This window comes from Populus trichocarpa, chromosome 11, assembly GCF_000002775.5.
Source record: "Populus trichocarpa isolate Nisqually-1 chromosome 11, P.trichocarpa_v4.1, whole genome shotgun sequence".
NCBI classification, from domain to species: domain Eukaryota; kingdom Viridiplantae; phylum Streptophyta; class Magnoliopsida; order Malpighiales; family Salicaceae; genus Populus; species Populus trichocarpa.
Genome location: NC_037295.2, coordinates 2,909,862 through 2,937,053, shown reverse-complemented (window position 1 = coordinate 2,937,053; position 27,192 = coordinate 2,909,862). Strand labels below are relative to the sequence as shown.

General features: G+C 33.7%; 1 protein-coding gene and 2 long non-coding RNA genes across 5 annotated transcripts in view; 1 reads left to right on the top strand and 2 right to left on the bottom strand.

Annotated features, from left to right (window-relative positions):
* The window catches only part of LOC7497011 (G-type lectin S-receptor-like serine/threonine-protein kinase At1g11330), a 66,000-nt gene that overhangs the window by 37,069 nt on the left and 1,739 nt on the right, over positions 1-27,192 (top strand). Inside the window, exons 4-8 of one of the 3 annotated variants that reach the window (XM_052445235.1) lie at positions 1,948-2,234; positions 2,395-2,508; positions 2,617-2,816; positions 2,895-2,955; positions 15,395-15,544. In XM_052445235.1, the coding sequence (XP_052301195.1) occupies positions 1,948-2,234; positions 2,395-2,508; positions 2,617-2,816; positions 2,895-2,955; positions 15,395-15,544 (812 nt within the window). Of the gene's footprint in view, positions 1-1,947; positions 2,235-2,394; positions 2,509-2,616; positions 2,817-2,894; positions 2,956-3,851; positions 4,219-14,409; positions 14,697-14,843; positions 14,958-15,394; positions 15,545-27,192 lie in introns of those variants that run through there. The other 2 variants (XM_052445237.1, XM_052445236.1) reach the window with 2 other exon arrangements.
* LOC127903979 (uncharacterized) lies at positions 173-26,809 on the bottom strand. The gene is made up of 3 exons (XR_008056782.1): positions 26,659-26,809; positions 14,328-14,502; positions 173-282 (listed from the first exon to the last, which is right to left on the bottom strand). It is a non-coding gene; the product is annotated as an uncharacterized LOC127903979 (long non-coding RNA).
* On the bottom strand, positions 7,547-9,349 carry LOC112323414 (uncharacterized). The gene is made up of 3 exons (XR_002976841.2): positions 9,250-9,349; positions 8,450-8,521; positions 7,547-7,846 (listed from the first exon to the last, which is right to left on the bottom strand). It is a non-coding gene; the product is annotated as an uncharacterized LOC112323414 (long non-coding RNA).

Here is a 27,192-nt window from a genome sequence, read left to right as displayed (position 1 = left end):
CATGGGGTAATGCGAAGTTTATCGGAATACCAGGAATGTATACTTCTGTGTATTCAGATGGATTTAGTCTAAAAAGGGAAGGAGATGGCAGTACTTTCACTCTGAGTTCAAATGAAGACCCAGCTTCTCAATTAACGTATGTTTTGACTTCTGATGGAAAACTTACAGAATACTGGGATTATGGGAAGGGAGGTTTGACGTCTGACTGGGAAGCTCCATCAACTGAGTGTGATATTTATGGCAAGTGCGGGTCATTTGGAAGCTGCGATGAACAGAATTCACCTATCTGCAGATGCTTAAAAGGGTTTGTTCCAAAAAATCAAGATGAATGGAAGAAAGGAATTTGGACTAGCGGTTGTGTTAGGATGACATCGTTGCAGTGTGATAGAATAAAGAATGGTAGTGAAGTGGGTAAAGAAGATGGATTTATGAAGTTAGAGATGATGAAGGTGCCAACCTTTGCCGAGTACTGGTCATATCCGTCCTCCGAACAAGAATGCAAAGATGAGTGCTTGAGGAATTGTTCCTGTGTCGCTTATTCATTTTATAATGGTAATATGTGTATGGCATGGACTGGAAACTTGATTGATATACAAAAGTTCTCTGAAGGAGGGACAGATCTCAACATTCGCCTGGCGTATACAAAACTTGGTAATTGTTACAACATTTTCTAATTTTCATTCACTAGTGTTTCGTTTTTCAGGAATGCATAACCCTGTTTACGTAATGTAACAGTGTGGTAAAACATTCTTTATGTATGGAAATTAACAGAAAACATTTAAGTTTCTGACTTTTAATTGTCAACCATGGTTTCTCTTTGAAAAACAATCTCTTGATTGGAAGTAAGAAAAAGGACAGGAGGAGAAATATTCTTGTCATGGCATCCTTTCTCTGAACAGTCTTTTAGCCATTTATTAGTCTTCCATTCTCATCAATAACAAGTATGGGACTTGGCAACTGCGAACTTGCAGTGGCTCTTCTTCTGTTTCTCTCATTTTCCTGTTCATTTTATGGTGATGCAGGAGATACCATAACTACTTCTCAACCCATCAAAGATCCGGAAGCTATAGAGTCTGCCGGAAAAATGTTTCAACTGGGATTTTTCAGCCCAGTTAATTCAACATATCGATATGTCGGAATATGGTATAGTAATATATCAGCATCAACTCCAGTACTATGGGTGGCCAACAGAAACAAGCCAATCAACGATTCTTCTGGGATGATGACAATATCTGAAGATGGAAATCTTGTGGTTTTGAATGGTCAGCGAGAGGTTCTGTGGTCATCAAATGTTTCAATTGGGTTCAATCAGTCAACTGCACAGCTTACTGATGATGGAAACCTTGTCTTGAAAGCTGGACCGAATGGAAACCTTGAATGGCAAAGTTTCCAGCAGCCTACGGATACTTACTTACCAAAGATGAGACTTAGTGCTAACGCAAGAACGGGGAACAAGACACTGCTAATGTCATGGAGAAGCTCATCTGATCCTTCAGTTGGAAACTTCTCTGCTGGTGTCAATCCATTAGGAATTCCTGAGTTCTTCATCTGGTACAATGGTCATCCATTTTGGCGTAGTGGTCCATGGGGTGGCCAGAACTTTACTGGAAAACCAGGAATGTCTACTTCTGTGTATCTAAGTGGATTTACTCCACAAGATGAAGGAGATGGCACTTTCACTCTGAGTTCAATTCAAGACCCAGCTTTCCGATTAACGTATGTTTTGACTTCTCATGGAAAACTTACAGAGCAATACTGGGATTATGGGAAGGGAGGTTGGAAGTATGACTGGGAAGCTCCATCCATTGAGTGTGATATTTATGGCAAGTGCGGGTCATTTGGAAGCTGCGATGAACATAATTCACCTATCTGCAGATGCTTAAAAGGGTTTGTTCCAAAAAATCAAGATGAATGGAAGAAAGGAATTTGGACTAGCGGTTGTGTTAGGATGACATCGTTGCAGTGTGATAGAATAAAGAATGGTAGTGAAGTGGGTAAAGAAGATGGATTTATGAAGCTAGAGATGATGAAGGTGCCAACCTTTGCCGAGTACTGGTCATATCCGTCCTCCGAACAAGAATGCAAAGATGAGTGCTTGAGGAATTGTTCCTGTGTCGGTTATTCATATTATAATGGTTTTGGCTGCATGGCATGGACAGGAAACTTGATTGATATACAAAAGTTCTCTGAAGGAGGGACAGATCTCAACATTCGCCTGGCGTATACAGAACTTGGTAATTATTCTAATTTTTTCTAATTGTCATTCACTATTGTTTCGTTTTTCAGGTATGCATAACTAGTGTACAAGTTATGTATCTGTATGAGCAAACATTGATAAGTTTTTTCATATTTCCATTACATTTTTGCAAAATAACCATCAGTACAATTTTTTAGTTGCAGATAACAAGAGAAACATGAAAGTAATCATCAGTATGTCAGTGATTGTAGGAGCCATTGCCATGTTCATCTGTGTGTTTTTTTCTTGGAAATGGATGGCTACACATAGAGGTAATATGCTACGTCTTATTAGCTTACTGGACTTCTAAACTTTACAATTTTTACAATTAAAGAAAAACACAATTCACAAATAATAACGATATTTCCACTTGAATTCAGAAAGGAAGTTGACAAGTGAGGAGACCTTATCGTTCAAAACGAGAGAAGCACAAGAAACAGTTTTTGATGGAAACTTGCCCGAAAACGTCAGGGAAGTTAAACTGGAACCACTCTTCAAATTACAAATTCTTGAAACTGCTACAAACAACTTTGACATATCGAAGAAGCTTGGGCAGGGCGGCTTTGGTGCAGTATACAGGGTAATTCTTCTGGAACTAAAGGTTCTTTATAGTTATTTAGAGCAAAAAGGTATTTATTGGTTTGATGTGACATTGTAGGGAAAATTACCAGATGGGCAGGAAATAGCTGTCAAAAGACTTTCTAAAACATCTGGTCAAGGTCTCGAAGAGTTTATGAATGAAGTTGCGGTGATTTCTAAACTCCAACATAGGAATCTTGTGAGACTTCTTGGTTGCTGTGTTGAAGGAGAAGAGATGATGTTGGTTTATGAGTACATGCCGAATAAAAGCTTGGATGCCTTTCTCTTTGGTTAGGGCTACAGCTCTTTTTTGTTTAGCTACTACTTTTCTTGACTCCTTTTCAATTTCACAGATCATTAGTTTCAAGCAGGAGAAGCAGATTGCTACTTTTCTTGGCTCATTTTCTTTTGACCTTGTTTTCTCATGATTTTTTCTGGATACAATATCCTTAGATTCACTCAGGAAAGGACAGCTAGATTGGGAAAGACGCTTCGACATTATTAACGGGATTTGTCGAGGTCTTCTTTACCTTCACAGAGATTCTAGACTAAGAATTATTCATAGAGATCTGAAGCCAAGTAACATCTTATTGGACCACGAGCTGAATCCAAAAATTTCAGACTTCGGATTAGCCAGGATTTCTGGCGGCAATGAAGTGAATACTACCAGGGTTGTTGGAACCTTGTAAGTAGTGTTTTTCTTCTTCTTTTTTTCCATTTTCACTCCTATTACTGTTTCTCTAATTTGAGCTCAGAAAGCTGTTGTGCTTATGCAGTGGCTTTATGTCCCCTGAATATTTAATGGAAGGAAGATTTTCAGAGAAATCAGATGTATTTAGCTTTGGAGTGTTGTTGCTGGAGATTGTGAGCGGAAGAAAGAACGCTCATTTTTATAGCAATGAGCATGCTTTGAGTCTTATAGGATTTGCATGTCTGTCCGGCACACTGCCTGAGATATATTTGGAAAGCTCCTTTCAATTTCTGATACTATTAATCTGGCAAACTCTTACTTGTATGATTGTATCAACATTTTCAGGCTTGGAAACTGTGGAATGAAGGTGACATTGCAGCTTTGGTTGATCCTGCAATATCAGATCCATGTGTTGAGGTGGAGATATTCCGATGCATACATATTGGTCTGTTGTGTGTGCAGGAATTGGCGAAAGACAGACCGGCCGTGTCAACTATCATTTCCATGCTAAATAGTGAAATTGTGGATCTTCCTACTCCAAAGAAACCAGCATTTGTTGAAAGGCAGACTTCATTGGGTACAGAGGCCACTACTCAGAGCCAAAAGATAAATTCCATTAACAATGTGACAATTTCTGATCTTAAAGGCCGATAGAGTTCAGAACATGTTTACTTTTCTGTTTGATCATTGTTAAATGTCATATAACATTACATTGGTTATTTTCCTTTTGGTGGATGATCTAAGTATTTTGGTTATGCACTTTACGGAGAGGAAAGCTCCCAATGGCCGTTTCATGCATCCTAATGCTGCCATTGACATAATTACATCATCTCTACACATCAAATATCCTGAAACTATATTGTCTCGACAAGCAATATTTTTAAACTGGGAATTTTCAGCCCCGTTAATTCCTCAAAACGCTGTGTTGGAATATGGTACAGCAATGTTTCTGCAACAAAACCACGGGCTGAATAGTATATAAATAATTAGAGTCTGAAATTAATGTTGAGATAAAAGGAAAAGATAGTTAGAAAAGTCAAATTTCCGAAATTAATGTTGAGATTAAGGTCTTTAGAATGGATTTTAACCTCATAAACAACCTCGGACGCGCGCCTTTGGTCTAGAACAGTATGTGCCTCTACATAAGCTTTGTGATTTGAGGTAATTGGGTACCTGAATCAAAATCTGTGGCCCTCTAAAGGACCAGTGCGCGTTTGCCATTTCAAGCCATCTTTTGGGCTTTGGTCTGTCAATTTTATCCATAAACTCATCAACTAGACATCTCGTATTAGTTACTTGCAAAGAACTCGTCCTTGTATCATGAAAGACTTATTAGTTGGATAGTACTGGTTGGATTAAATGAATTGATCGATCGGTTGAGTCGGTAAAATACTTTTCCTTATCAATTTAGGTTTTTTTTTCATTAGTTAAATCCTTTGATTGTTTAGGATTTTATATCTATAAATAGACTTGTAATCAAAACGTGAGAGAAATATGTAAAAAAGCTTACATAGTATATCTTTGAGAAAACACTTCACGCAAAAACATCTTTCCTCTCAAATTTTTCTTCTTCTTTATTTTTGCTTTTTAAGATTATCTCCTACCACACCTAAAGTTTCTTCCAACAAGTGGTATCAAAGCTTGTTTTTTTTTTTATTTGACATGGCTAATATAAACTTCCCACTTCAATGTCCTCATTTGACAAATTATGAAATTTGGTGTATTCATGTGAAAGCGGGAGGTCGTGCAAAAGGCGCGGAAAAAGGATCAGAAAGCATTCACAATCAACCATTAATGTCTAGATGATATCACTTTTGAGATAGTGGCTAATGCAACCACTACCAAGTAAACATGAGAAGTCTTGCAATAATCAAACCAAGAAGCTGCCAATGTCAGAAAGGTACGCTTACAAAAGTAACAAGGTGACTTTGAAAAGCTACATATGCGTGAATGAGAGAGTATTTCAGATTACTTTGCCAGAGTTTTAACCATATACAATCAAATAAAGAGATATGAGGAGAAGATGAAGCAAACATGTGTGGTAGAAAAGATTTTATGCTCGCTGCAAAAAAAAATTGCATTATATGGTGGTCGCGATAGAGGAGTCACATAATATGGATTTTATTACAATTCAAGGACTCATGAGAAAATTACAAGCTCATAAAGAAAGTGTAAGCCTCGGTTGAAAATTAGATAGAAAAGCAATCTAAGTGCTTATAGAATAGAATAAACAGAAGTATCAAATAAGCATTAGAACGAACTAAGTACAAATAAAAAAATATATACATTTGAAAAATAAAAAAAATACATAAATGTGAATAAAATATTATTGGAAGTGAATTACCAGAAAATAAAAGTATCAATATGTAACTAAATGAAATTTGAATTCACTCTGGTAAAACATTTTATATAGACAAATGCTGGGATCCAGGAATTTTATCCCGGGAACATGAAATTTACTATTTGGGATATAGAGAGAATTTGGTAAAAGTTAGAGTGTGTGTGTGCGCGCGCGCGCGCACTTAGGCAAGAAGGAAAAAAAGAAGAGGGGAAACTCCCATTCACATGTGAGAGAGATAGAATTGTAAAGGAAACATAAAATCTTGAGAGAAGATCTTAAAGGAACATTAACCAAGTTTAGTAAGCATTAATTCGAAGGAAGAAAAATCAAGTGAAGGTGAGTAGAAAAAAAGAGAGGAAGTTCGGCCAAGATTAAAGAAGAGGAGGAGTTGGAAACTTGATTTGAGAAGTGTTTAGAGTTTAATTACTTCCTTGGTAAAGCATTTTAAAGACTCTTGATTTGATTTTAATGGCTTAAAATCCTTAATTGATTGAATTTTTTAAATTGGAAAGTTAGGTTCCAGAATAAATTTGGGGAAAATAAAAATTTATTGTAATTTGTCATGAGGAATAATGTGAAAATTAGAGTAAAATGATTAAATTATTATAATTGAATTAAAAATTTTGATAATTAAATAGAGCTAGAGGTCGGCCAATAATAAGAGATTTTAGGGGATTTAATTGTGAATAAATGTTGTTAAGTGATAAATTCATAAGCATAAAATTGCATTAGAATTAGGTTATTGGTGAAATATTACTACCATGAAAATCGAAGAAGGGATTGATGTCTTGATGAGGAATATAATTGAATTGTTGGTTCCTATTAAATTTTATATGTAATGGATTCATAAGACATTAAAAATTCTTGAGAGCAAAAAAAATATCATTACCCGCTTCATTCCGTCGGTATTTTCCTCGGCAACATATCGTACGTAATTCCGTCAGTAATTAATTAAAAATATTTTAAAAAAATCTATTTTACAAAACTATAAAATAATTAAATTAATATAAATCAACACTCTATAATACTCAAAACGCTTGGAAAAAGGAAGAAGAAAATCAACTCAAACAATTTTGTAACAAATAAATTCAACTAAAAATATTCATATGAAAAAAATTTAAAAATCCTATAAATAAATCAACTAAAAATTGATCTCATATGAAAAAAAAAATCCTACAACAACATTCATACAATTATTAAGAACAAAAACAATTAAAAATAAAATAAAAACAAATATAGTGAAAAAAACACGAAAGAAAAAAGAAAAAAGAAATCTTACCTTAATGTAGTTGCAAGTGAAGCTAAGAAGAAAAGAAAAAAACAAATTCGTAAAGTATAATAATTAAAAAAAATTGAGAAGAAAAAAAAAGAAAGGAAAAGAAGACATGCCTGAGCATGGAGGAGAAGAGAAAGAATTGAGGAGAGAAGAGAAGAAAACGAATTGGATATTGATGTTTTTTACATATGGGGGAAAAGAAGAAGAAGAAGAAGAAAAGAGATGGGTCCGTTGTGAAATTAGGGATTCTAGGCTTTTTATTGGAGCGTTTTACTGACGGTTTTACCGATGGATAATTAAATATTAATATTTTTAATCATTCCATCAGTGATTCTGTCACGACCCGAATCCCGGGTCCGTGACCGGCAACGCAGGGGCGGTGCTGGAAGGACACCCCGCCCGCGCTAAGCCTCAAAACGAACATATCAAAAGAACAATTTATTCAAAAATACGCAGCATTTCATAATCTTCAGAAATATTATATTTTTCAAAACTGATGAAACCAAAAGATAGTTTAAAACTCCTCATCAATAATTAAAACAAAAATAATAATCCATAATACTCATTACATTGTCAAAATCCAAACTTAATTAAAACAAGGTAATAGTGGAGTGCCTAAGACATTGAATCAAACAGCCTTGAAAGATAAGCAAGGCATACCGACCCAAAACTGAAGAAGCAGGAACACTCAACAAAGTTCACCTGCTATCAGAAACTAAGAACCTGAAATAATATTAAGAATGAGGGGTGAGTTCAACCAACTCACTGAGAGAATAATAATTAATATACATTTTAGATATTCTTGATATTAATAGTTCGCAAGATAATTTATCTTGATATACATATACATACTGAACATATCATATACATATCATATACATACTAAACATATCATCATAACGTAGTGGAGTACATGTCAGAGATCAGATGACACCCGAAGGTGACCAGATGTCACCCGAAGGTGACCAGATGTCACCCGAAGGTGACCACTATGGGATGATCAGTCGCCACAGGCTGATGCCTCTCTCACCAGCTAGGTATACAGAATACTATGTGCACATAGACTAACTACTCTCCGTTAGCATGGAGTTACTGACAAGTCCCATATCAAGGCATAATAGATATTTACATAATCATCAAAGAAACGTATATCATATCAAATAGAATTTACTTTGACAAATTGCGAGTGCAAATTCAAGAATAAATGAGTACTCGGAAAATAAGCAACATATATAATTATTCAAGAAATTAACAAATTGTACTCATTGTATAATCAACATACATATTTACTTATCATATATGCATATTAAAGATTATCTCACTCACCCGGAAAATATAGAACTAAAAGGAATGTCAGACGAAAGACCCGAAAATCCTATTGAGGATCGTTAGGAGAACCTACAACAATATAAAAATATACTCAAAAGCAACTCAAACAAGAGATCCCAATGCATAAAATTAAACCAGGTTTAGTCTCCTAATTTTATGGACTAAAACGACAATTTTCCAAAACAGGGACCAAAACGTAATTTTACCAAAATTAGACCAATCTGGAAAATACATAACTATACTGAATTTTCACCCATAAACCATCCTTAATTCTGTCTAGAACGAACCAGAGACCGAATTGTAATTTTCATAAAGTTCAGGGACTAAAATGTAAATTTCCTAAATTGAGGGACCAAACTGAAAATATTCAAAATCAATTATCAAACTGAGATTTATCATCCTTAACCTCATAATAACACTGTCCCGAATCTCAAATACAATTAGGGGTCAAATTATAATGTTCCCAAAGTTTAGGGACTAAACTGTAATTTCACAAATTGAGGGACCAAATTGAATTTTCGTCATCTTCAACCTCAAACCCAGAATTTCACAGATTACCTACTGTCATCTCCTGATTTCTAACACAATTTCACCATTCAAACAAAATCATAACTCAAAATCATCATCTTTACCTACAATCTCTCACAATCAACTAATTAACCAATTACCCACAACAATCAACCCATAACATTCCAATTAATCCATCAATCAAACCCAAAACACAATATTCAAAACCCTAACATTTATCAAAACAGAAACTTAAAGCTTAAAGAACACTCATTTATACATAATCTTACCTTTAAACTTATTTCCTCCAATTCTCTTCTCCTTTCCTTATCTTTCCCTCTTTTCTCTTCTTCTTCCTCCCCTCTTCTTCTCTTCTCCCGTCAGTTTTCACACTTAAAACACAGATCTCTTCTTCTATTTTCTTTTCTATTTATATTTATCAACTCTTTATTCAATTACTACAATACCCCTTATTCATTTATACTCATTTTTAGCCTTTAAGGGCTTTATTGCCTTTTACCTACTCATTTAAGTTCAAAACATCACAGATTTTGTCTGTAATATTTAATTTAATAAAAAATTTTCAGAAACCGCCAAATATCACCGATGACTTTTTAATCCGTCGATGATTCTGTCGGTAATATTTAATATAAATTTTTAATTTAATCTAAATTTTTCAGAAAATCACCAAATAACACAGACGACTTTTCAATCAGTCAGTGATTTTGTCTGTAAAGAACAATAATTAATAGTACAATTGGGAAGTGAACAGTTCCAGAGCTCTCTGAAAAATACCGACAGAATTTTCCATCGATGATTCCCTTTAAAATTGACATGATGAACAGTGTTCACAATTTACCAATGGTTTTGCCGATAAAATTTGTCTTTGTTTTAATTATTTTGTTTCCCACTGTAATTCCCTCGATATATACCGATGGAATATTTCCGTCGGTATATTTCTGACGAAAATATACCCTCGGTATTTTCGTTTATATTTATCAATTTTCTGGTAAGGAGTGGTCATACTCTTATTGTATGCTTGTATGTGGATGACTTGATCAATAATCCAAAGATATTTAAAGACTTCAAGCAAGCAACGATTAAGAAGTTTGAGATGATGGATAATTGTCTTATGATATACTACTTAGGGATTAAGATCAAACAAGGAGAAGATGGAATCTTTATGAACCAAGAGAAGTTTACAAAAGAGATTCTCAAGAATTTCAAAATGAAAGATTGTGCAAAAGTGAATACTCTAGTTGAGGGTGGAGAGAAGATGTCAAAGAATGATGAAGTAGATAATATAAGTTCTACAATATTCAAAAGCCTAATTAGGAGATTGAGATACTTCATATGCACCCGTCCAAATATTCTTTTTGGAGTAAGGCTTGTAAGCAAGTTTATGAAGACACTAATTACGACACATTTCAAAACTTTGAAGCGAATTCTTTGGTATATCAAAGGTACTGTTGATTTTGGCTTGCTCTATGGATATTCTAATAGCTATGAACTTATAGGTTAGATAGTGATTGGGCTGGATATATGGATGATAGAAAGAGTACTATAGGTTTCGTAATCTACATGGGAGAAACAACATTCACATGGAGTTCAAAGAAGAAACTTATAGTTATATTATTAACTTGTAAAGCTGAATATATTGCTACTACAACATGTGTTTGTCATTCCATATGGCTAAGATAATTATTGAAGGACTTGTGAATGCCACAAGAGAAGCATATAGAAATTTATATGGACAACTTATCAGTCATTGTCTTCGCAAAGAATCTAGTGTTTCATGACAGAAGTAATCACATTGACACAAGATTTCATTACTTACGAGATTGCATTACAAATAATAAAGTTGAAGTCAAGTATATAAAGATCCAAGATCGAGTCGCAGAATTTTCACAAAGCCACTCAAACATAATTTTTTGCCAAGATAAGAGATATGTTAGGTGTTATAAAGAAATCAAGTTTAAGGAGGGATGTTGAAAGTAAACTAGATTTTAATTTTTTTAGAAAAACTGAGTAACTAGTCTACCAGTTGAGTCGGTCAATCAGTTGGATTAAATGCATCAATCGACCAGTTAAGTTGGCAAAATGCTTTTCCTTATCAGTTTAGGTTTTCTATTTTTTAGTTTAATTCCTTGATTGTCTAGGACTTTATATCTATAAATAGGCTTGTAATTGGAACGTGAGAGAAGTATGTAGAAAAGCTTATAAAATGTATCTTTGAAAAAACACTTAATGCAAAAACATCTTTTCTCTCAAATTTTTCTTGTTTGTTAGTTTTGCTTTTTAAGATTATCTTCTACCACACCTAGAGTTTGATGAGAATTTATCGTTTTATGGCATATAAGATCAAATCACTACTTTACTTAAAGAATTAAAATTGGGAGAACATGAAATTTTTTAATTTTTTTAATTTTACTAATTTTGGTACTTGTGGATGCCATGAGCTACTGAACAAAACATCTAGTTTTCAAATCTAACTTCCCTACTTTTGAATTCTCCAAGCTAGATACTAGCTTTGAAGGGAAGTCGAGACAAGTAAGAAAATAATTATTCTGTTTTTATTTTGTTTCTATATTTATTTTTCTGTGGTTTTAGCTTAGTGAAATCACATGTATTTTTACAATAATCAACTAGATTTACTAGCAACACAAATCCAACTATGTTCTAAATTCTATCAAGTTTAATTTCTAATTTCTTAGGAGTAGGAAGATCAACACTATTTAGCATTGACATAACAGAAATTTTGGAATCGGGAGAAAATGATGAAATACATGGCTTTAGATTATCCTGCTCATCCTTCTATTCTTTTTGGCTAAGGATTTCCCTCTGTCCAGCTCCACCTCCATATCTGTAGCGATGTATTTATTGTTATAAAATTATTTTTTAATAAATATTGAAATTAATAAGATTTTGATATTCAATAAAATTAATGGTGTTCTGGTTTTATTGTGATTTTTTTTTTGTTTTTTAAATTAACAACTAAATAACTAAAAAAAATGCTAAACTTGTGAAGGAATCATCAAAGGGTTTTTTTATCCATAGGTGATTCCATTAGAAATGTAGGCGATGTTTCCTCGGAAAGTTACAAAATGGTTTAGAAGTTTTAGAGTTTTCTAAAGAAATTAGGGAGAACATTCTGTTGACAATTCCTACACTTATTCTTTCATTAATATTTAGTTTTTGCCGATGAAATAGGTACATTTTAGTTTTTTGATGCCAATGTTTTGTTTGCATTTTTTCCGGCATTACAAATTAAAAACAGAATGCCCACGAATAGTAAATCCCTGATAAAACATTTCTTGATGATGTGTTTACGTCGGGAAATCATTGGGCGATGTAAATGGCTGACGAAATGGTGTTTACTTACCGACTAAATATTCTATTGGCGTTTTCTAATTTTCTGTTGGTATGTGCCGGTCACATGCTCAAATTCAGGTGGTGACAATTTCCATTCACTTTTCATTTTTTTCTGGGAACAATTTATGTAGATCAATTAAGTCTAACAAATTTGATTGGAAAAGGCGCTTCTACAGAGTCCAAATAATTTGTCGGGGTCCTCTTTACCTTCATAGAGATTCTAGACGAAGGATTATTCAAGGAGATCTGAAGCCATCTTGTTGCATGGCTAGATGAATCCAAAAATTTCAGACATGGGACGGCCAAGATCTCTGGTGGCAGAGAAGATCAAGAGAATGCTAAGAAATATTAATGGTTTGAGCTAAGAAACAATTGTTCTTATGCAGTGGTTTATATGTCCCCTGAGGGAAGGGCTGTTTTCGAAAAAGTCAAAGGTTTTTAGATTTCGCTGAAGGAAAAAAAGTCAAAAGATTGCAACAATAACTGGCTGAAGTCTGAAGGGCCACAAAAGGTCGAACAAAAAGAATTCAACTATCCATATATGCTTGGCATCTAAAATATTCTATTATTGTACAGAAACGACGTCTGAAGGGCCACATAAGGTCGAACAAAAAGAATTCATCTAAACTTCGGTTGTAAACCTGTCCTCATTATCAATCTGATGATACAGCAACGTCTTTAGATATTGCAGGCAAATCCAAAATAGACCACGTACGGATAAAGCTACTTTCAAATAGTCCAATGTCAAGAGCTTCTTGATAGCACCTACCAGGAACATGTCAATCATGGTGAGGCAAGTGTATGTATTGTGATAATATCCTATAAAAATAAAAATGCTATCGATCTCACAAGCCAGTGGACCAGGTTCATCCTGATGAAATATCTTTATAGATGGATATTTACAGAAAACATAAGAATTTCTGACTTATAATTGCTAAACTTAGTTTATATTTGAAAAATAACTTCATGATTGGAATTAAAAGGACAGGAAGAGAAATATTCTTCTTCGTGGCCTGCTTTCTCTGAACAGTCAATAAGCCATTTGTAAATCTTCCGTTCTCATCAATAACAAGTATGGGACTTGGCAACTGCGAAGTTGCAGTAGCTCTTCTTCTGTTTCTATCATGTTCCTGTTCAGTTTATGGTGATGCAGGAGATACCATAACTACTTCTCAACCCATCAAAGATCCAGAAGCTATAGAGTCTGCCGGAAAAAAGTTCCAACTGGGATTTTTCAGCCCAGTTAATTCAACATGTCGATATGTCGGAATATGGTATAGTAATATATCAGTAGCAACTCCAGTACTATGGGTGGCCAACAGAAACAAGCCAATCAACGATTCTTCTGGGATGATGACAAAATCTGAAGATGGAAATCTTGTGGTTTTGAATGGTCAGAGAGAGGTTCTGTGGTCATCAAATGTTTCAATTGGGTTCAATCAGTCAACTGCACAGCTTACTGATGATGGAAACCTTGTCTTGAAAGCTGGACCGAATGGAAACCTTGTATGGCAAAGTTTCCAGCAGCCTACGGATACTTACTTATCAAAGATGAGACTTAGTGCTAACGCAAGAACAGGGAACAAGACACTGCTAATGTCATGGAGAAGCTCATCTGATCCTTCATTTGGAAACTTCTCTGCTGGTGTCAATCCATTAGGAATTCCTGAGTTCTTCATCTGGTACAATGGTCATCCATTTTGGCGTAGTGGTCCATGGGGTGGTAAGAATTTTATCGGAATACCAGGAATGTATACTTCTGTGTATTTAGATGGATTTAGTCTACAAAATGAAGGAGATGGCACTTTTACTCTGAGTTCAATTCGAGACCCAGCTTTCCGATTAACGTATGTTTTAACTTCTCATGGAAAATTTAGAGAACAATACTGGGATTATGGGAAGCAAGGTTGGGAGTATGACTGGGAAACTCCATCAACTGAGTGTGATATTTATGGCAAGTGCGGGCCATTTGGAAGCTGCGATGCACAGAATTCACCTATCTGCACATGTTTAAAAGGGTTTGTTGCAAAAAATCAAGATGAATGGAACAAAGGAATTTGGACTAGTGGTTGTGTTAGGATGACATCGTTGCAGTGTGATAGAATACAGAATGGTAGTGAAGTGGGAAAAGAAGATGGGTTTATCAAGCTAGAGATGATGAAGGTGCCAACCTTTGCCGATTACTGGCCATATCCGTCCTCCGAACAAGAATGCAAAGATGAGTGCTTGAAGAATTGTTCCTGTGTCGCTTATTCATATTATAATGGCTTTGGTTGTATGGCATGGACAGGAAACTTGATTGATATACAAAAGTTCGCTGAAGGAGGAACAGATCTCAACATTCGCCTGGCGTATACAGAACTTGGTAATTGTTATAATATTTTCTAATTTTTTCAGGTGTGCATAACTAGTGTCCGTACAAAAAGTTCTGTATCTGTATGAGCAAACATTGATAAGTTTTTTCATATTTCCATAACATTTTTGCCAAATAACCAGCAGTACAATTTTTTAGTTGCAGATAACAAGAGAAACATGAAAGTAATCATCAGTATGTCAGTGATTGTAGGAGTCATAGCTATCTGCATCTGTGTGTTTTTTTATTGGAAGTGGATGGCTACACATAGAGGTAATATTCTACGTCTTATTAGCTTACTGGACTTCTAAACTTTACAATTTTTATAAGTAAAGAAAAATACAATTCTCAAATAATAACGATCCTTCCACTTAAATTCAGAAAGGAATTTGATAAGTGAGGAGACCTTATCGTCAGAAGCTCAAGAAACAGTTTTTGATGGAAACTTGCCCGAAAACATCGAGGAAGTTAAACTTGAACCATTCTTCAAATTAAAAATTCTTGAAACTGCTACAAACAACTTTGACATATCCAAGAAGCTTGGGCAGGGCGGCTTTGGTGGAGTATACAGGGTAACTCTTCTCAACTAAAGGTTCTTTATAGTTATTTAGAGCAAATAGGTATTTATCGGTTTGATGTGACATTATAGGGAAAATTGCCAGATGGGCAGGAAATAGCTGTGAAAAGACTCTCTAGAACATCTGGTCAAGGGCGCGAAGAGTTTATGAATGAAGTTGCGGTGATTTCTAAACTCCAACATAGGAATCTTGTGAGACTTCTTGGTTGCTGTGTTGAAGGAGAAGAGATGATGTTGGTTTATGAGTACATGCCGAATAAAAGCTTGGATGCATTTCTCTTTGGTTAGAGCTGCTGCCCTCTTTTGTTTAGCTACTACTTTTCTTGACTCGTTTTGATTTGCCCTTGTTTTCTCATGATTTTTTCTGGATACAATATGCTTAGATTCACTCAGGAAAGGACAGCTAGATTGGGAAAGACGCTTCGACATTATTAACGGGATTTGTCGAGGTCTTCTTTACCTTCACAGAGATTCTAGACTAAGAATTATTCATAGAGATCTGAAGCCAAGTAACATCTTATTGGACCATGAGCTGAATCCCAAAATTTCAGACTTTGGAATGGCCAGGGCAATGAAGATCAAGTGAATACTACCAGGGTCGTTGGAACCTAGTAAGTATATATTTATTTTTTTTCATTTTAACTCCTATTACCGTTTTGCTATTTTGAGCTCAGAAATCTGTGATCCTCATGCAGTGGCTATATGTCCCCTGAATATTTAATGGAAGGAAGATTTTCAGAGAAATCAGATGTATTTAGCTTTGGAGTGTTGTTGCTGGAGATTGTAAGCGGAAGAAGGAACTCTAATTTTTATGACAATGAGCATTCTCTGAGTCTTATAGGATATGTATGTCTGTCCGCCTCCCTGCCTGAGATATATTTGCTGCAAATCTCCTTTCAATTTCTGATACTATTAAACTTGCAAACTCTTACTTGTATGATTGTATCAACATTTTCAGGCCTTTAAACTGTGGAAGGAACGTGACATTACAGCTCTGGTCGATCCTTCAATATCAGATCCATGTTTTCAGGTGGAGATATTCCGATGCATACATATTAGTCTGTTGTGCGTGCAAGAATTGGCGAAAGACAGACCGGCCGTGTCTACCATCACTTCCATGCTAAATAGTGAAATTGTGGATCTTCCTCCTCCAAAGAAACCAGCATTTTTTGAAAGGCAGAGTTCCTTGGATACAGAGTCCATTACACAGAACCAAAAGATAAATTCCATTAACAATGTGACGATTTCTGATGTTAACGGCCGATAGAGTTCAGAACAAGTTTACTTTTCTATTAGATATTAATACAGTTTATCATTGTAGAACATTACATTGCTGGGTATGACTTTTCTATTAGATGTCAGTTCTACGGTCCTTATATTTTACACACACACACACACACACACACACACACACAAAACACAAAAAATATTTTGTTTTCAGTAAATTTAGTTATTTTTATTTTATTTTTTGTGTTAAAAAACCATGTCATTAGAAAAACAAAACAAATATAAAAATAAAAAAAATATTGTTAGGTATGAAATTGGACAAATAATCAAGAATCGAAGACTAAAATTAAATTTGAGAATTTCTTGGGTTATAATTATGGTTTTAATTGAAGATGAAATTAAAAAAATAATTTAATTTAATTTAATTTGGATAAAATAGAAAGAAATTGAAAGTGTAATGATGAGTTTAAAATACATAGTCAAATTAGAAATCAATTAAAAGCTTAATTGAAGAAGAAAATAAAAATTGAAAATTAAATCGGTTAAAATTATATAATTTTGAGAATTAATAATGAATTTATAACAAGAAGTAAAAATTTAAAGGTTTAAATTGATTAAATTAGGGATATAATTAAAAAAAATAAAATTTCTAGAAATTAAAAAAAAAACTAAATTAAAAAAGATCAATTTAAAGATTAATTTGAAAAAAATCAAAGATTTAAAGCCCTCATTGGACGAAGTTCATGAAATTTAAAAGTCAATAACTGTAATGAAAAGGAGAATATATTCGAGAGACCGGTTGACTATTCATATAACTTCGTTTCAGTACTTTTTGTTTCCAATTTAGAGACCAGGTTAGAGGTTGTTGTCGTTGGTGGTGACCGAGAGTGGACTCCAGACTTTGCTATTATTGTGGCTGAGTCTGTGGTGAGAAAAACACCATGAAGAGGTGGAGATTGGGCAAGCAGGAAGCCAGTAGAGAATGGTGGTCGATCGACGGTGACTGTCAGAGATGGTGGCTGGTATGGTAAGGAGGTTGAAGATGGTGATTTATGGCCGTGGGTTTGGTTCGGAGACCCACCAGTAGCAACGACGAGCCCTACACCATCAGCAAACGGCAGCAACTCCTCCACGGCCAGAAATTCACGGCGACCATCAAATCATCCTCTCAGTTTCGCCCATAACGCCAGCGAGGAGGAGACACCCAAGAGTTGGAAGAATGTGGGCTGCAAACTGATTTCGTGTCTTTAAGTTTTTGCAGGTATATTTAAAAGGGAGTGTGGGTACACACACACAAACAATTTCAGGAAGCTTAATTGACTAGCGCGTGAATGCACGGGTAACACGTGGTCCAATCATATTTTATTTGCAACTTTTGGTGTTTTATACTCAGAAAAGTAAATCTAAAACCCTCGAATTATTATTCTTATTATTTTTTTTTTATTAAATATGGGTGTCTAGACTAGTTTGTACGTATCTCGATTAATCTCACGAGCCTTGAAGTTAACAGCTATATAAGCCTCCAGTGGCCCTAAGCGGACTTGAACTTATAACTATTGGGGAGCAAATCCAAAGCTTAATCAGTTGAGCTACCCTCAGGATTGATTCTTGTCATTTCTGTATTTAACTTTGTGTATGTTAACACACTTTATTGATATTTCATATGGATCTTTATTTTTATAAATAAAACTCATAAAAAAAAAATAGTAAATGAGAAAGATCTCCTGTTGGGATCTCTCTGATATGATCCTTCTCATTTATTTATTTGATGATCTCCGCAATATTTGTAATTCATTACGTTCTGTAATCTCTGCAGACAAATCATGTATTGTAGAGATTACAGAATGTAATGAATTACAAATATTGCGAAGATCATGATATATAGTAAGAATCATCTCTTATAATGCCTATTTAAAAGTAATAACAATACATAGAAATACAAGTTAGCTTTTCTACAATTTGAGGTAATCGAGTACCTGAATCAAAATCTATGGCCCTCTAAGGACCGGTGCGCGTTTGCCATTTCAAGCCATCTTTTGGGCTTTTGTCTGTTAATTTTATCCATAAACTCATCAACTAGACATATCATATTAGTTACTTGCAAAAAAACTAATTCTTGAATCAATATATATCATGACACAATGACTTATTAGTTGGATAGTACATGTGGATATCTAAAACATTAGAAGTCTTTTTAGATTCTCATATTGTCTTAATAGTAATCTTCTTGATAACTATAGAAGGATTATACTTCTTCAGATGTATCTTGCTATAAGTGTTAATTAAAAAATGCTAATTGGGGAGAAACTCTTGAAAGTGAACTAAATTTTGGTTTTTTTTAAAAACAGAAGAACCGGTTTACCAGTTGAGTACCAATCAACAGGTTGGATTAAATGAATTGATCGATTGATTCAGAAACAGTTGACCGGTTGAGTTGGCAAAATACTTTTCCTTATCAGTTAGGTTTTATTTTTGTTAATTTAATTTCTTGATTGTTTAGAATTTTATGTCTATAAATAGGCTTGTAATTAAAACATGATAGAAGTATGTAGAAGAGCTTATAAAGTGTATCTTCGAGAAAACACTTAATTCAAAAACATCCTTTCTCTCAAACTTTTCTTGTTCTTTATTTTTGCTTTTTAAGATTATCTTCTACCACACCTAGAGTTTCTTCCAACAAGTGGTATCAGAACTTGTTTTTTATTATTTGACATGGCTAATAAAAACTTCCCACTTCAATATCTTCATTTGACAAAGGAAAATCATGAAATTTGGTGTATTCGTGTGAAAGCTTGGTTCTTAAGATATGTGAGAAACGATTTAAAAAGGTTTTGAGGAGCCTATAGAAGGAGCAACGATGACTTCATCTCAAAGGGAGGTCGTGCAAAAGGCATGAAGAAAGGATAAAAAAACAATCACAATCATCCAACAATATCTAGATGATGCCACTTTTGAGATAGTGGCTAATGCAACCACTGCCAAGTAAGCATGAGAAGTTTTGCAATAATCAAACCAAAGAGCTGATAATTTCATAAAGGTATGCCTATAAAAGTTACGAGGTGACTTTGAAAAGCTACATATGCTTGAATCAGAGAGTATTTCAGATTACTTTGCTAAAGTATTGGTCATATATAATAAAATAAAGAGATATATGGAGAAGATGAAGGAAACATGTGTGGTAGAAAAGATTTTATGCTCGCTGCAAAAAACAATTCCATTATGCGGTGGTCGTGATAAAGGAGTCACATAATATGGATTTTATTACAATTCAAGGACTCATAAGAAAACTACAAGCTCATGAAAAAAGAGTCAATCATATTCAAGTTTTCCAAAACACTATTCAAAAGAGAAGTAAGATGGCTCTGGATATACCCAAGAAGGTAGAGGATGTGGACAAGGTAGATGAAGAAGAGCAAGAGGTAGATTTGGAAAAAGAGGTCGAGGCAACCTCAATAAGTTAATCGGTCAATCGTATGAAGCAAACCGGTGATGGTGAGAAGTATGACTTTCAACCAATTCTTGATAAAGAAAAAGAGAGATATGAAGATCATCAAGAACTTGTTACACCTCCACAATCACCAATGAACTCAACTTCACCTTTATCTTCTTCTTCCAAGGAAAGTTCTAGTAGTGGCAGCCCACCTAGTCCACCAAGAAAGATGATGAGCCTTGATGACTTATATGAAGTAATTAATCATATTGATGATGATGTAACACTATATTGTCATCTTGCTACATGTGATCCTATGATGTTTGAAGAAGTAATAAAGGATGAAAAATTGAGAATTGTTATGGATGAGGAGATTCTATCATTGAGAAAAATGACATGAAAATTGGTTTCTAGACCAAAAAAAAAGAAGCCAATAGGTTTCAAGTAGATCTACAATGAAAAAAAGAATGCCAAAGGAGAAGTGGAGAGGTACAAGGAAAGGTTGGTAGCAAAAAGCTATAGTAAAAAACATGAGATTGACTTTGATGAAATGTTTGCTCCAGTTGCTAGATTGGAGATCATTCAATTAATAATTTCCAGATCTGCCCAATATAGATGAAAAATCTATCAAATGGATGTCAAATCAGATTTTCTAAAAGGTTTTAAAGTTAAACAAAGCCTTGTATGGATTAAAGCAAGCCTCAAGGCTTGGTATAGTCGTATTGATGGTTATTTCTTAAATAATAGGTTTGTAAAATGCCTCAATGAATATGCTATCTATGTAAAAATAAAAGAAAGTGGTGATACTCTTATTGTATGCTTGTATGTGGATGACTTGATCTTTACAGGAAATAATCCGAAGATGTTTAAAGACTTTAAGCAAGCAATGATTAAGGAGTTTGAGATGATGGATATTGGTCTTATGACATACTACTTAGGGATTGAGATCAAGCAAGGAGAATATGGAATCTTTATGAACCAAGAGAAGTTTACAAAAGAGATTCTCAAGAATTTCAAAATGAAGGATTATGCAAAAGTGAATACTCCAATTAAGTGTGGAGAGAAGATGTCAAAGAATGATGAAGTAGAGAAGATAAACTCTACAATATTCCAAAGTGTAATTAGGAGTTTGAGATACTTGATATGCACCCATCTAGATATTCTCTTTAGAGTGAGGCTTGTAAGCAAGTTTATGGAGACACCAATTATAACACATTTCAAAGCTTTGAAGCGAATTCTTTAGTATATCAAAGGTACTGTTGATTTTGGCTTGTTCTATGGATATTCTAATAGCTTTGAACTTATAGGTTATAATGATAGTGATTGTTATAGGTTATAATAATAGTGATTGGGTTGGAGATATGAATGATAGAAAGAGCACTATAAGTTTTGTTTTTTTCATGGGAGAAACAACAGTCACATGGAGTTTAAAGCAGAAACCTATAATTATATTATCAACTTGTGAAGCTGAATATATTGCTACTACAACATGTGTTTGTCATTCCATATGGCTAAGATAATTATTAAAGGAGTTGTGAATGCCATAAGAGAAGCCTATAGAAATTTATATGGACAACTTATCAGTCATTGTCTTAGCAAAGAATTCAGTGTTTCATGATAGAAGTAATCACATTGACACAAGATTTCATTACTTGCGAGATTGTATTACAAATAAAAAAGTTGAAGTCAAGTATGTAAAGATCCAAGATCGAGTTGCAGAATTTTCACAAAGCCACTCAAACATGATGTTTTTCTAAGAGGAGAGATGTGTTGGGAGTTATAAAGAAATCAAGTTTAAGGGGAAATGTTGAAAGTAAACTAGATTTTAATTTTTTTAGAAAAACATTGTAACTGGTCTACCGGTTGAGTCGGTCAAGCAGTTGGATTAAAAGAATCAATCGACCGATTAAGTTGGCAAAATGCTTTTCCTTATCAGTTTAGGTTTTCTTTTTGTTAGTTTAATTCATTGATTGTCTAGGACTATATACCTATAGATAGGTTTGTAATTGGAACCTAAGAGAAGTATGTAGAAAAGCTTATAAGATGTATCGTTGAGAAAACACTTAATGCAAAAACAACATTTCTCTTAAAATTTTCTTGTTTTTTAGTTTTGCTTTTAAAGATTATCTTCTACCACACCTAGAGTTTCTTCCAACAGAAACTAATGGTGGAACATTAATTGTATAAATTGATATGGACCCTATTTTTTAGCTCAATGCATGTTGATTTTGATACTAAAGAAGTAAAATTGATGAGAATTCATCGTTTTATGGCATATAAGATCAAATCACTTCTCTACTTAAAGAATTTGAAATGGGAGACCATGGAAGTTTTTAAATTTTTTTATTTACTAATTTTGGTAACCGTGGATGCCATCAGCTACTAAACAAAACATCTAGTTTTCAAATCTAACTACCCTACTTTTGAAGTCTCCAATCTATCTAGCTTTGAAGGAAAGTCAAGACAAGTAAGAAAATAAAATTATTCTGTTTTTATTTTGTTTCTATATTTATTTTTCTGTGGTTTTAGCTTAGTGAAATCACATGTATTTTACAATAATCAACTAGATTTAATAGCAACAAAAATGCAACTATGTTTTAAATTCTATCAAGTTTAAATTCTAATTTCTTAGGACTAGGAAGATCGATACTATTTAGCGTTGACATAACATAAATTTTGGAATTAAAAGAAAATGATGGAATACATGGCTTTACATTATCTTTTTTGTCCTTATGGTCCTTTGGGCTAAGGATTTGCCTCTGCCCACCACTATATATGTAGCGATGTAATTATTGTTGTAAAATTATTTTTTAATAAATATTGAAATTAATAAGATTTTGATATAGTGTTTAGGTTTTATGGTGATTTTTGTTGTTTTTTAAATTAATAACTAAATAACTAAAAAAAATGCTAAACTTGTGAAGGAATCATCCAAGGGTTTTTTTGTCCATAGATGATTCCATCATAAATATAAGTAATTAATAAGGAAAGTTACAAAATGGTTTAGAAGTTTCAGACTTTTCTAAAGGAATTAACGACAAACATTCTGTTGCCAATCCCTTCATTTATTGATGGAATAGGTAATATAATATTTCATCGGAATTTATTTACCGATAAAATGGCTGACGAAAACTGGTAGGTACATTTTAGTTTTTTGATGCATATATTCCGTTGACATTTTTGCCGGCATTACAAATTAACAACAGAAATGCCCACGGATAGTAAATCCCTGATAAAACGTTTCTTGATGATGTGTTTACGCCGGGAAATCATTCGGTTATGTAAATGGTTGATGAAACGGTGTTTCCTCACCGATTGAATACTCTATCGGCGTTTTCTAATTTTCTGTTGCCTGTTGGTGTATGCCGGTCACATGCTCAAATTCAGGTGGTGACAATTTCCGTTCAGTTTTCATTTTTTCTGGGAACAATTTATGTAGATCAATTAAGTTTAAAACAATTTGATTGGAAAAGGCGCTTCTACATCGTCCAAATAATCTGTCGGGGTCCTCTTTACCTTCGTAGGGATTCTAGACGAAGGATTATTCATGGAGATCTGAAGCCATGTAACATCTTGTTGCATGACTAGATGCATCCAAAAATTTCAGACATCAGATGGCCAAGATCTCTGGTGGCAGAGAAGATCAAGAGAATGCTATGAAGTAGACATTTCTTTCCTGTTTTCTACTGTATTGAGTTATCAATGGTTTGAGCTAAGAATTAAACAATTGTTCTTATGCTGTGGTTTATATGTCCCCTGAATATTTAAGGGAAGCGCTGTGTTCAAAGAAGTCAAAGGTTTTTAGCTTTTGATGCAGGAAAAAAAGTCAAAAGATTGCTACAATAACTGGCTGAAGTCTGTAGGGCCACATAACGTCGAATAAAAAGAATTCAAAAGATTGTCGTATATGAGCTCAACTTCCTAATTTATAAATACCAAGAAAATTATTTTTTTTAACATAAAATGAAGTATTTTTAAAGAATTTTAAATTTCATTAAAATATGTTAATCAATAATTATTTGAAATTAATTTTTTATTCATCTATAATTTATTTGACACATATTAATATTTCATATTAAAGAATTTATATAAGAGATTAAATTTCAATAAATATTTTTTTTTAAAATAAACTCTACTTTTAATTTAATCTCAAATATTTTCATTAATCATATTTTTTAAATAAATTTTCAATAATATTATCTACATATAAAAATGTAGAAGAATCTTTTATATATATATATTGATTTTTCCGTACCTCATCTTTTAAAAGTTTTGTACAGGATTCAGTAATAAAATTCATTTATTTAATGCATACGTTATTTTTTATAGAGTAAAGTACAAAAAAACACTAGTTAAAACTAGCACGCTCAAATTCTAATTCTAATTAATTTGTACTAGATTATGAAGCATCCACAACATAATCTTAATTAGTATTGACTTGTTATAATTGACTTAGACGATGTTGTATTTTTTTTATTATAATAAATGGTATTTTTTAATTGAAAAAATATATAAAAATAATGTTTTTATATTTATAATATTATTGTATCAAAATCATTCAGAAATATATAAAAAATTAAACTCATATCTTTTAGATAAAAAATAATTTAAAAAAAGTGGTATCGCTTTCATTTGTGATTAAGGAATATACAAAATAAAATCCAGCTGGGGTGGAGTGGAATCTAGAAGGATGGTAGAAGCAAGAAAGATTCAAGAACCAGACCCGTTGTTCTTTAATCGATTCAAGATAGGTTTTTTCCTTGCTTCTTACACCTCTTCTATGAATTCAACTCATTTGTTTATGTTAAAATGTCAATGTCATTGATGGCATTGATGTACTTGCCAATTGCTTGCTGCTGTATTCTTTTCCTTCTTTCTTTTTTTTTTCAAATATTTTTTTTAAAAAAAAAACTATATTTTACAAGTTTTTTTAGTTTTATTGTTTAATATTTATTAATTAATCATAATTTTAAGCAAACATCAATATTTAATTGATACTCTATATTTATAAACATTTATTTTTATTATTATTTTTATTATCATGCCATTAAATATAAAATAATTAAAAAATACAAAGTTTTAAATCCAATCCAATTCATAATTCGAGTCACGGTTTTTATGGAGTATTACTCGAAACCGTGTTGTATTATCAATATGATGATAAAGCAACGTCTTTAGACCGGTCAGGCTCTTCAGACTTCATCGGTATAAATAGCCTCTTTCTTAGAAACACAAATATTGCAGGCAAATTCAAAATAGACGTCCAAGTACGAATGAAGCTACTTTCAAATAAGAATGTGAAGAGCTTCTTGATAGTGCCTACCAGGAACATGTCAATCATGGTGAGGCAAGTGTATGTATTGTGATAATATCCTATAAAAATAAAAATGCTATCGATCTCACAAGCTAGTCGACCAGGTCCATCCTGATGAAATATCAACTATTTTAGCACTTCTTTATAGATGGAAATTTACAGATAACATAAAAATTTATGACTTCTGATTGCTTAACTTAGTTTCTATTTGAAAAGTAACCTCATGACTGGGAACAAAAAGAACATGAAGAGAGATATTCTTCTTCATGGAATTCTTTCTCTGAACAGTCAATAAGCCATTTGTTAGTCTTCCATTCTCATCAATAACAAGTATGGGACTTGGCAACTGCGAAGTTGCAGTAGCTCTTCTTCTGTTTCTATCATGTTCCTCTTCAGTTTATGGTGACGCAGGAGATACCATTACTCCTTCTCAACCCATCAAAGATCCAGAAGCTATAGTCTCTGCCGGCAAAAAGTTCGAACTTGGATTTTTCAGCCCAGTTAATTCAACATATCGATATGTTGGACTATGGTATAGTAATATATCAGCGGAAACTCAAGTACTATGGGTGGCCAACAGAAACAACCCAATCAACGATTCTTCTGGGATGATGACAATATCTGAAGATGGAAATCTTGTGGTTTTGAATGGTCAGGGAGAGGTTCTGTGGTCATCAAATGTTTCAAATGGGTTCTATCAGTCAACTGCACAGCTTACTGATGATGGAAACCTTGTCTTGAAAGCTGGACTGAATGGAAACCTTGTATGGCAAAGTTTCCAGCAGCCTACGGATACTTACATACCAAAGATGACACTTAGTTCTAACGCAAGAACTGGGAAAAAGACACTATTAATGTCATGGAGAAGCTCATCTGATCCTTCAGTTGGAAATTTCTCTGCTGGTCTCAATCCACTAGGAATTCCTGAGTTCTTCATCTGGTACAATGGTCATCCATTTTGGCGTAGTGGTCCATGGGGTGGTCAGAATTTTATTGGAATACCAGGAATGTACACTTCTGTGTATTTAGAAGGATTTAGTGTACAAGAAGCAGATGACACTTTCACTCTTAGTTTAATTCGAGACCCAGTTTTCCGTGCAACGTATGTTTTGACTTCTCATGGAAAATTTATAGAACAATACTGGGATTATGGGAAGCAAGGTTGGGAGTATACCTGGGAAGCTCCATCAACTGAGTGTGATATTTATGGCAAGTGCGGGCCATTTGGAAGCTGCGGTGCACAGAATTCACCAATCTGCACATGTTTAAAAGGGTTTGTTGCAAAAAATAAAGATGAATGGAACAAAGGAATTTGGACTAGCGGATGTGTTAGGATGACATCGTTGCAGTGTGATGGAATACAAAATGGTAGTGAAGTGGGAAAAGAAGATGGGTTTATGAAGCTAGAGATGATGAAGGTGCCAACCTTTGCCGAGTACTGGTCAAATCCGTCCTCCGAACAAGAATGCAAAGATGAGTGCTTGATGAATTGTTCTTGTGTCGCTTATTCATATTATAATGGTTTTGGCTGTATGGCATGGACAGGAAACTTGATTGATATACAAAAGTTCTCTGAAGGAGGGACAGATCTCAACATTCGCCTGGCGTATACAGAACTTGGTAATAATAATAATATTTTCTGATTTCCTTTCACTAGTGTTTCGTTTATCAGATGTGCATAACTAGTGTAGATACATCGAGTTATGTATCAGGAAGAGAAAATATCGATAAGTTATTTCATATTTCCACTACACTTTTCTTAAATAACCATCAGTACAATTTTTTAGTTGCAGATAACATGAGAAACAGGGAAATAATCATCAGTCTGTCAGTGATTGTAGGAGCCATAGCTATCTGCATCTGTTTGTTTTTTTCTTGGAAGTGGATGGCTACACATAGAGGTAATATGCTACGTCTTATTAGCTTACTGGACTTCTAAACTTTACAATTTTTACAAGAA